Below are 12,101 nucleotides of genomic sequence, written 5' to 3' on the forward strand. Positions count from 1 at the left end.
CTGACTTAAATGAATGAAAGGCTTGGCAATACAATAAAGCAACCCAGAGTATTCTGTAAATACATATACCTAACTAATTGTTGCTCATTTTTTTTTTGGAGACAGAGTCTGGCTCTGTTGTCCAGGCTGGAGTGCAACGGCGTATCCTCCCACCTTAGCCTCCCAAGTAGCTAGGACTGCAAGTATGTGCCACCATGCCTGGCTAATTGTTTTATTTTTTGTAGAGACAGGGTCTCACTGTATTTCCCAGGCTGCTCTTGAACTCCTGGGCTCAAGTGATCCTTTTGCCTTGGCCTCCCAAAGTGTTGGGATTACAGACATGAGCCACTATGCCTGGCCCCAACTAATTGTTTCTAAGGGAGAAAAACCATTAAAACTAAAGTTTCCTTTTCCCCACAGGTGTCCAACTTCATGAAAATATTCTTCATGTAGATTCCCACGTACTCGTCTCTTTCAGACAAAATCAGCCAAAACAGTATGCCAGTATAATAAGTCCAGAGGACTCCACTACAAAGTGAGCAAAATATACATATATTTGAGATGGAGTCTTGCTCTGTTGCCCAGGCTGCAGTGCAGTGGTGCGATCTTGGTTCACTGCAACCTCCGCCTCCTGGGTTCAAGCAATTATCCTGCCTCGGCCTCCCAAGTAGCTGGGACTACATGCATATACCACCACACCCAGCTTTTGTATTTTTAGTAGAGACGGGGTTTCACCATGTTGGCCAGGCTTTCTCGAACTCTTGACCTCAAGCGATCTGCACACCTTGACCGCCCAAAGAGCTGGGATTACAGGCATGAGCCACCGTGCCCGGCCTGAACAAAGTAAATCTTATAGGATACCATATAAGGAGACTGGCACATATTCCATCAATGAGGCTGCCCACTGGTGATGAGCTCATGATGGCTATCAGCTGAGATTTGACATCAGCACTGCCCCTGCTTATCACACAACACTGGACAAAGATTATAACCTTTTACCCTCAGTTTGTCATCTGCAAAATACTGATAATAAGTGTTCACATGGATTCAACAGTTAATGTTTGCAAGCACTAGGAAAATGAGCACCACTCTTTTATTGTGATTAATGAATCACAATAACTTAACTCATGCCATTCCAGATTCATCAACACTGAATGAAGTGCAGTTGCATAAATAAATAGGTGAATGAGGTCCTGAAATGGTAACTGCATTCACTGTTAACTGTGATATGAAGATGAGGAAGCCAGCCTAAGTGCAGGTAGTACTATGGTGATATACTTGAGAGACACATCTTACTTCAAGAGATAGTTTCCATTAGTGAAACTTCAACAATATTTATGGAGTGCTACTATGAGCAATAAATATCCTGATATTGACAGAATTCATTTTTTATGGTCAAGGTTTGTAGAATCTAGTTTTAGTTACAGCTACTTGTTGGAAGACATCAAGTCAAGTAAAATTATAGAAAACAATTAAATCTGTAAAAAACAATACAGTTTTGAAATGTGTTATAATTCAGTGTATATAAACTATATATTTTTAAATTTGTGAAGTAGGATTCATTCTAGAGCAAGACACAGAAAAAAAATGTCCAAGTGGGAAAAAGTTTTGCTATGTTTCTAAACTTCAGTTTGATACAAGGACATCTTGAACCTCTCATAAAATGGGGGGAAATTCCAAGAGCAGTCCAGTCTCCTATGGGTATAACAGTCCAAAAATATGCTTGAATAAAGTCTTTCCTCATAGTGCCATCCCTAATCTGCACAAGCTTCGCAGTGAAGGGCAGTACACCTTAAAAAAAATCAGGTTGTCACCAAGTCTTCAACTTAGAGCCAGTGAGAAGCAAACAGATAAAAACGTCAGGCATTTGGGCTGAAAGGGGAAGGCAGAGACCAGGGCCTCTCACAAAGAGCTGGTCCTATTTCTAATTTTCATTAATATAACTGGGACGGTGTCTGCATTTTTGTAGCCGACCCCCTCATGTTTTTTTAGTGGGGGCTCAATAGGAGACAGTGATCCAAATGACAGTTTAGTTTTCCTGACCCACAACTCTTCCCTTCACTTCCTTTCAAAATACTTCTAATACCCCTTTATGGCAGAACGATGTATATGAACTAATGAAGCAAGAGTCCAGCAGGACTTGTTTTCTGGTCACAACACTGCTGAACAAAGTAGGATCTGTTCCAGATGGGATAAGGTGAAGAAACTGGCCAAAACCAGCAAATTGTGACAAGGGCAATCCCTGGCTGCCCTCATTGCTCATGAGCATGGGTACTCCCACCAGCATCATGACAGTTTACAAATGCCATGGCAATGACCCAGAAGTTACTGCCCCTTTCCTAGAAAGTTCTAAATAACCCACCCCTCAATTTGCATTAACCTGCCCTTAATTTACATGTAACTGAAAGTAGGTATAAGTGAGTATAAATACAGTCGCCAAGAGCCCACACGTTGCAGACTCTGGGTACACTACCTATGAGTTAGTGCTGTTCCACCAGGAGCAGTACTGTTCAATAAAAGATTGCTGTCTAACACCACTGGCTTGCCCTTGATTTCTTTCCTGGTGAAACTAAGAACCTTCCTGGGCTAAGCCCCAATTTGGCCTGTCCTACTAGGCCATTCAATACTCGGGGGAAGTTCACTTATATCTCAGGATATACTGAGAATTTCCAGATTAATCTCACTGCTCATTGCAACACACAAAAATAAGTCAATTTAAGTTGTTCTCTAACTTCAGCCTGACTCTGTGGGTAAGTATGCTGGAGGTCAGACGGGGTAAGTAAAATTTATAACATCTCATGAAATGTAGTTAGATAAAGTTGCACATTTAAGATGATCAGGTTGAGTTTCCAGTCCAGTGATTATAACACTATTTGGCTTAACATTATCAATAGCTAAGACATGTGAGGCCCATGTATGTGAGGAATAAAGGCCCTGTGGCAGCGCCAATACCAAGCAGTTGCCACAGGGAAAATAATAATACTATTGACCATTAAAAAAATGTGTATATGAGGGGAGAAAAAATCCCACAACAACAGTCATTCTTTATTGAAGGAAACTCACTCAAGGTTCCAAGATGCTACATTTTTTTTCTGCTTCAATAAATAAGTTTTGAGTGGTCATTGCCATGACATTATGCATATAAATGTACCACACTGTTTATATATACACTTATTGCAAGCCACCTATTTGCCTTCCCAGACTATTTGGCTGAATGGGGTCAAAGAGATAAAAGAATAGGCACTATATCAGTTGCATTTAATAGCCAAATTTACCCAAGAAGATTTTACTTGAATCACCAAAGTCTGTATAAAAACATATACCTACGTACATTGGAATCACTAAAGATTTCTGATTCTTCACATTCATAGCAAAGTAATGCTGCTGATTCACTGTCTTCCAAATGAGAGCTCTGTAATACAAACAAGATCATTTCAGAGATCCAAACGAATGGGCCCATAAGCACGAGGAGAAAAGCAAGCTGAAATCAGTCAGTGCTGTTAGCTCACAGGTGAGAAGCTGCAATTCTGATTACTGATGGCTATTTTGAGAGAATACGGCCAACAAGGTGACTGGTTAGTTGATTGAGGAATGCTTGATCAACTGAAGCATTTCCTATGGTTTCCCGATTTGGGGAAAGATCCAGCACATCTTTTTCTGTAAAGATGGTGCTGCTAGCTGGGCGCGGTGGCTCAGGCCTGTAATCCCAGCACTTTGGGAGGCCGAGGCGGGCGGATCACGAGGTCAGGAGATCGACACCATCCTGGCTAACATGGTGAAACCCCGTTTCTACTAAAAATACAAAAAATTAGCCGGGCGTGGTAGCGAGCCTGTAGTCCCAGCTACTCGGGAGGCTGAGGCAGGAGAATGGCATGAACCTGGGAGGCAGAGGTTGCAGTGAAGTGACATCACGCCACTGCAGTCCAGCCTGGGCTACAGAGCGAGACTCCATCTCAAAAAACAAACAAACAAACAAAAATAATTGTTAAAAATCCTACAAATGCAAAGTCTTTTTAATTCTTGTTCTCTTATATTTTGGAGGGGGGAAAATAAGAACATTTACACTCCATCTAGCTTAAAAAATATATAAAATATTTGAAGACTTCTGGAACTCGTATTAGGAAAGCTAAAGGCTTAATAATAAATATTTGAAAGAATTAAAATGGTAGAGATCAGAGCTGCTTTCAGTCTTCCCAAGGTCTCATACTACAACAGATAATAATATAGATAATACTAAGCACATCAAAAGTGGCTTGTCACTGTCACAGTATAAAAACTGAAGAGAGGCCGGGCATGGTGGCTCACGCCTGTAATCCCAACACTTTGGGAGGCGGGTGGATCACCTGAGGTCAGGAGTTAAAGACCAGCCTGGCCAACATGGTAAAACCCTATCTCTACTGAAAATACAAAAAATTACCTGGGTGTGGTTGCAGGTACCTGTAATCCCAGCTACTCTGGAGGCTGAGGCAGGAGAATCGCTTGAACCCAGGTGGTGGAGGTTACAGTGAGCCAAGATCGTGCCATAGCACTCCAGCCTGGGCAACAAGAGCGAAAACTCCATCTCAAAAAAAAAAAAAAAAAATAATAATAATAATAAAAACTGGAGAGAGCTTGAGCCTAGGAGTTGGAAACCTGCCTGGGCAACATAGTAAGACCCCATCTTCATGACAAAAATAACAATAATAATAATCAGCCAGGTGTGGTGGCACACCTCTGTAGGCCTGGCTAGTTGGGAGGCTGAGGTGGGAGGATCACTTGAGTTTCGGAGTTTAAGCCTTCAAGTGAGCCATAATTGTGCCACTGCCATCTGGCCTGGGCAACAGAGCTAGATCCTGTCTCCAAAACAAAACAAAACAAAACAAACCTGAAGAGAGAAAAGTACAAATTAAACCAAATTACACTAGTTAAGACGTTGCAGCTTTCTTTCTTATAAATATTTCAGATGTCCACACTAGCTCTTTCAGAATGACCTTTCAGCTGGGCACGGTGGCTCATACCTGTAATCCCAGCACTTTGGGAGGCCAAGGCGGGTGGACCACCTGAGGTCAGGAGTTCGAGATCAGCCTGCCCAACATGTTGAAAACCCATCTCTAGTAAAAATACAAAAATTAGCCAGGTGTGGTGGTGCTCAACTGTAATCTCAGCTACTGGGGAGGCTGAGACCGAAGAATCACCTGAACTCGGGAGGTGAAGGTTGCAGTGAGCCAAGATCACGCCACCAGACTGGGTGACAGATCCACACTCTGTCTCAAAGAAAAAAAAAAACCAAAATGACCTTTCAAGAACACACTTGCATTCCTAAAGTTATTTTAAGACTTTATATATATATATATTAATTGAAACAATTCATTAAGATACAAGGTATCCATTAAAGTGGGCTGATGGCATTACAATATAATTGGTTCATGGAACAAGTGTTTACTTGCAACCAACATATTTAGTTCTAAATTAAATTCTGAGAAACCTAAAGGAAGACAAAGGACAAAGGTCAAGTTCATTTCCCTGCCTTCTGAGACCTGGTAATTTTTTTTTTTTTTTTTTTTTGGAGACAGCATCTCGCTCTGTCAACCAGGCTAGAGTGCAGTGGTGCAATCTTAGATCACTGCAACCTCCATCTCCTGGGTTCAAGCGATTTTCCTGCTTCAGCCTCTCAAGTAGCTGGGAGTATAGGCGCCCGCCACCATGCACACTTATTTTTTGTATTTTTAGTAGAGATGGGGTTTCACTGTGTTAGCCAGGATGGTCTCTATCTCCTCACCTCATGATCCACCCACCTTGGCCTCCCAAAGTGCTGGGATTACAGGCATGAGCCACCACACCCGGCCAAGACCTCGTAATTCTAATTCCTGAATTCTTTCCAGGTTCTGCAGAGTGAACAGTCTTTCTGATTATATGGCTTATTCCAAGATTGCAAGGACAAATTAATATTTAGGACCTCTACTAAACTACACGATTATTTAAACAGATGCTAAAAAGCATTTGATAAAATAGTCATTTCTGGTTCCAAACATTTTTAGTAAGCTAGGAATACAAAATGCAGCCTTAATTCACTGCAGAGATTTTTTTTTTTTTTTTTTCCCCTGGAGTGTCTCTCTCTCTGTTGCCCAGGCTGGAGTGCGGTGGCACGATCTCTGCTCACTGCAGCCTCCACTTCCCGGGTTCAAGTATTCTCCTGCCTCAGCCTCCGCAGTAGCCGGGACTACAGTGCGCACCACAACGACTGGCTAATTTTTGTATATTTAGTACAGACAGGGTTTCACCATGTTGACAAGGATGGTCTCCAACTCCTAACCTTGTGATCCGCCCACCTCGGCCTCCCAAAGTTCTGGGATTACAGGCATGAGCCACCGTGCCCAGCGTAGGTGGGCTTAATTATACATAGCCCCTCTCAGTGGTAGGCCTTTACCTCAATCTCATTGCCTGAATGTCATATTGTAAATTCCCTCAATGTTTCTTCTAGCATGAAGGTGGTGATCTTCCCCAGTTTGTAGTGCCGATACCAATTCTCTTTTCTTTATTTTCTTCTTTTGAATGTCCTCTTGGCAGGAATTTTGAGGAGGACAAAGTCAAGCTCATATTCTTGCATTGGAAGTATCAAGCCCAAATCTTAACTAAACTGAGTTCATATCCTGGTTCTGCCACTTACTAGCAGTGTGATTTTGAGTATATTCCTTAATTTCTTTGAGCTCGATTTCCTCATCCATAAAAATGGGCACAACAATAACATCTATCTATTAGGGTTGTTGGAAAGATTGTATGAGAGATAACATAAGAAAAGCATTCAGAGACTTAGAGCCAGGTGTGGTAACATGTGCATCTAGATACTCAGCCGCTCTGGAGGCTGATGTGGGAGGACTTGAGCCTGGGAGTTCAAGTCCAGCCTGCACAACATAGCAAGACACCTGTCTCTACCCAAAAAAAAAAGTAATTAAAAAAAGCACTTAGAATAACTTAGCTTCTGATGTTACTTCTAATAATAATAACTTATTATTAATATTTTATTACTATTTATTACTGCTGCTTATGATAATAATAAATATTAGTATAATAATATTACTCTCCTTCCTAGATGTAAAAGGCTTATACATTTGGGTTAAAATTTTCTTTCAAAGAAACTTTTGTCTTCAAGGGAAATTTTGCTTCTATCAAGTCTTAAGTGTTTTTCATTCTTAAAGACAAAATCATATTCCCTACATAACCTGGAAGCAACTGAGCTCACAATGAGTCATTGATTTCCATTTATTGTACCCCTACTGTGTACTAAGCACTTTTCTGGGTGCTGAATTATTAGAAGCTAAGGTAAAACACCAAACAAAAAGGGAAAGGTAACTGAACAGGTTACAAAAATAGTTTTTTGCTTTTTATGGGGATGCAAAAACAACAAAGATAGGATATGACTTTGTGGAAACATGTCCCTTTGGCTAAGTATTGTGTGGAGAAACACAGGGGTTAAGATTGTTGGTAAGAAAAACACCTGCACATAACAAGAAGTTTCAATCCAGAACAGCTTCTAAGGAACAATTATAGTAATAAAATGTTGCAATTTTTATATGGACTGTATGATGCAAGAACTCATGTACTAAGAAGGAGGTTTTCAAGAGTGTTAAAATCTAATGTATGCAGTTACCTAACAATTTATAAGCAGAAGTCTTAAGAAATAATACCACAAGAGGCCGGGCATGGTGGCTCACACCTGTACTCCCAGCACTTTGGGAGGCCAAAGCGGGTGGATCACCTGAGGCCAGGAGTTCGAGACCAGCTTGGCCAACATGGCAAAACCCCATCTCTACCAAAAATACAAAATTAGCTGGGTGTGGTGGCAGGTGCCTGTAATCCCAGCTACTCGGGAGGCTGAGGCAGGAGAATCACTTGAACCCGGGAGGCAGAGGTTGCAGTGAGCTCAGACTGTGCCATTGCACTCCAGTCTGGGAGACAGAGCAAGACTCCATATCAAAAAGAAAACAAAACAAAATGAAGAAATAATCCCACAGAGTCAAAACCTGTTACCCTGTTGTTACTGTTAAGTCTCTTGTACTCTATTCTTGTTATAGATTATATGGTTTTAAGAGGCAGAGAACATTTACTATTTCTTTCCTCTTTCCTTTTTTTTCCTCCATCTTTCATCCTCGCTTTTTTTTTTCTTTTTTTCTTTTTGTGGTTCTAAGTGAATACATTGCAGCTGTACTTAAAGAAACTAGGGACTTTGAAAATGTACTATCAGACATAGGCCAGTCCTGGTGGCCCATGTCTGTAATCCCAACAATTTGGGATGCTAAAGCAGGCAGATCAGTGGAGCCCAGGAGTTTGAGCCCAGCCTGGGCAACATTGGTAAAATCCTGTTCTCTACTAAAAATACAAAAAATTAGCTGGGTGTGGTGGCGTGCACCTGTAGTCCCATCTACTCAGGGGGCTGAGGTCGGAGGATGGCCTGAACTCAGGAAGTTGAGGCTGCAGTGAGCCGAGATCACGCCACTTCACTCCAGCCTGCACAACAGAGTGAGATCCTGCCTCAAAAAATAAAAAGAAAAATATACTATCAGGCATCAAACAATAAAATATATTTATACCCCAAAGTCCAGCAACTTTGGGAGTAAGAGCTTTTAATCCTTTAAAGGCCAAGACATACCCTGGCACTTAGGTATAAATGGATTGACAAAGCAATTTCATAGTCTACGTCTGATCCAACTAAGAAAATTCTCTAAAGTCTCAGCTGAAATTATACATTTAAAAACAATTATTTCAGTTCTTTGCTGTATCTACGGAGAGAATGAAGACCATTCTTGGCAATCAGACTATTGACATTCCAGAAAATGCAGACATCACTCTGAAAGGATGCACAGTTATTCTGAAGAGCCCCACAGGAAGTTAGGGAGGGACATCAATTACATCAATGTAGATGCATTCTCCTTGGAAAAGAAGAGGTGCTAGGTTGACAAATGATTGGGAAATAGGAAGTGGCTACTGCTTGCACTATTTGTAATCGTGTACAGAACATGATCAAGGGTGTTACACTGGGCTTCCATTACAAGATGAGGTCTGTGCATACTCCTTTCCCCATCAACTTAGTTATCCAGGAGCATGGGTCTTTTGCTGAAATCCACAGTTTCTTGGGTGAAAAATACATCTGGAGGGTTTAGATGAGGCCAGGTATTGCTTATTCAGTTATCTTAAGTCCAGAAAAATGTATTAATCTTTGGAGGAAATGACATTGAGTTTGTTTCAAATTCAACTGCTTTGATTTAGCAATCCGTAACAGTTAAAAACAAGGATAACAGAAAACTTTCAGATGATCTATATGTCACTGAAAGAGGAACAGTTTAGCAGGCTGATGAATAAGATCTAAGAGTTGTCCAGCTACAGAAACAAGAAACTGTATGGTTGCTAAGACCTGTTTGTGATATTTTAATGATGCATTAAAAGACCTCTATTATAGCTGGGCTTGGTGGTGCATGCCTATAGTCCCAGATACGCAAGAGGCTGAGGTGGGAGGACCGTTTGAGCCCAGGAGGTTGAGGCTGCAGTAAGCCGTGATCCCGCCACTGCATTCCAGCTTGGGCAACAGAGTGAGAGTCTGTCTCAAAAAACAAAAACAAACAAACAAAACCTCCCCAAACAATTATTTTAGTGTGTAACACATGTATGTGGTAAACAACTAAGAAGGTGTCAAAGAGTATTTTTAAGTCTTCCTCCATTCCGGTCCTCCCAACTACTACAACCCATTCCTAGAAGTAATCACTATGCCAGCTCCTAAGGAATCCTTTCAGGATTATTCTGTGTATATACAAGCATTGTGTGTGTAGATGTTCTTTCTCCAAAATACACAAATGAAAGCACACTGCACCTATTTTTCTGCCCTTTCCTTTTAAGCTTAGTATCTTTGTTTCACTATTTTTTAAAAACTACATAACATAAAAAATAACACAACATAAAATTCACCCATGATTCAATTACCTCCCACCGGGTCCCTCCCACAACACGTGGGAATTCAAGATTCGGGTGGGGACACAGCCAAACCATATCATTCCACCCCTGGCCTCCCAAATCTCATGTCCTCACATTTCAAAACCAATCATGCCTTCCCAACAGTCCCCCAAAGTCTTAACTTATTTCAGCATTCTACTGGTACCAATTTACTGTATTAGTCCGTTTTCACGCTGCTGACAAAGACATACCCGAAACTGGGCAATTTACAAAAGAAAGAGGTTTAATTGGGCTTACAGTTCCATGGCTGGGGAAGCCTCAAAATCACAGCAGAAGGCAAGAAAGAGCAAGTCACATCTTGCATGGATGGCAACAGGTAAAGAGAGACAGCTTGTGCAGGGGAACTCCTCTCTTTAAAACCATCAGATCTCATGAGACTTATTCACTATCATGAAAACAGCACAGGAAAGACTTGCCCGCATGATTCAATTACCTCCCACCGGAGTTTCCCTCTCACAACATGTGGGAATTCAAGATGAGATTTGGGTGGGGACACAGCCAAACCATATCAACCATCTTAACTGATGTTTTTGAGACAGTCTCGCTGTCACCCAGGTTGAAGTACAGTGGCGTGATCATGGCTCACTGAAGCCTGGACCTCTCAGGCTCAAGCAATCCTCCCATCTCAGCCTCCCTAGTTGCTGAAACTAAAATTTACCACACCTAGGTAATTTAAAAAGTTTTTTGTACGGATGGGGTCTCACTATGTTTCCCAGGAAGGTTTCAAACTCCTGGGCTCAAAAGATTCTCCTGCCCTGGCCTCCCAAAGTGTTGGCGTAAGCCATCACACCCAGCCCCATCTTAACTATTGTTAACTGTACAGTTCAGTATATATTCATGTTGTTGTACAGTCAATCTCTAAAGCTTTTTCATCTCAAAGAACTGAATCTATATCCATCAAACAACTCTTCATTTCCCCCTATTCCAGCCCTTAACAACTACCATTCACTTTGTTTCTATGAGTTTTGACTGGTCTAGATAATTCATATAAGTGGAATCATACAGTATTTGTCTTTGACTGAGTTATCTTCCTTAGCATAAGGTCCTCAAGATACATGCATGTTGTAGCATGTGTCAGAATTTCCTTCCTTTTTAAGCCTGCATAATATTCCATTGCACACATATATGACACATTTATCACATTTATCCATTTGTCTATTAAGACATTCATTTCATTGTTTCTGATTGCTGCATAACATTTCATTGTAGAGATGTTCCACAGTTCAGTTAATCAGTCTCCTACTAATAGATTCAAGTTACTTCCAATTAAACTCATTTTCTAACATGCTTTAACAAATTACCACAAACTTGATGGTTTAAACAACATAATTTATTATGTTACAGTCTAGAGGCAAGGAGTCCTAAAATAAAACAGTTGGCAGACCTGTGTTCCTTCTGTAGGATCTAGGGGAGTGTTACAGGCTAAATTGTGTCCCCCAAAATTCATATGTTTAAGTTTCAATCCCCAGTACCTCAAGAGGTGGTTTATTTGGAGACAGAGCCTTTAAAGAGTAATCAAGTTAAAATGAGGGTTAGTAACCTAGGGGTGGTTCCAATATAGGTGGGCCCTAGTCCAATATAGGTGGGCCCTAATCCAATATGACTCATATTCTCATAAAAAGAGATTAGGGCCACATGTAGTGGCTCATGCCTATAATCCCAGCACTTTGAGAGGCCAAGGCAAGAGAATCACTTTAGGTCAGGAGATTGAGACCAGCCTGGGCAACATAGCAAGACACCATCTCTACAAAAAAAAAAAAAAAAAAAAAAAACAAAATAGCTAGGCATGCCTGTAGTCCTAGCTACTTGGGAGGTTGAGGCAGAGGATTGCTTGAGCCCAGCAGTTCAAGTTTACAGTGAGCTATGATCACACCACTGCATTTTAGCCTAGAGGGCAGAGCAAGATCCTGTCTCAAAATAAATAAATAAATAAATAAATAAATAAACAAACAAATAAATAAATAGAAGAGATTAGGACACATATACCACCCAGAGGAAAGACCATGTGAAAACAGAGGGAGAGGACAGCCTTCTACAGGCCAAGAAGGTCAGCCTCAGAAGAAATCAACCCTTGCCAACACATTGATATTTGACTTTCAGCCTGCAACTCAATGAGAAAATAAATATTTGTCATTTAAGCG

The 12,101-nt window shown here is 41.0% G+C and overlaps 1 protein-coding gene across 4 annotated transcripts in view; it reads right to left on the reverse strand.

The window, feature by feature from the left end:
* The window catches only part of SSH2 (slingshot protein phosphatase 2), a 311,909-nt gene that overhangs the window by 222,385 nt on the left and 77,423 nt on the right, over nucleotides 1-12,101 (reverse strand). For 2 of the 4 annotated variants that reach the window (XM_030922916.1, XM_010367962.2), the window contains exon 2: nucleotides 3,311-3,391. The exons of the other annotated variants lie outside the window; for them this stretch is intronic. In XM_030922916.1, the coding sequence (XP_030778776.1) occupies nucleotides 3,311-3,391 (81 nt within the window). The remainder of the gene's footprint in view (nucleotides 1-3,310; nucleotides 3,392-12,101) is intronic. 4 annotated transcript variants of the gene reach the window in all.

The sequence above is a fragment of the Rhinopithecus roxellana genome, chromosome 19, assembly GCF_007565055.1.
Source record: "Rhinopithecus roxellana isolate Shanxi Qingling chromosome 19, ASM756505v1, whole genome shotgun sequence".
NCBI lineage: Eukaryota > Metazoa > Chordata > Mammalia > Primates > Cercopithecidae > Rhinopithecus > Rhinopithecus roxellana.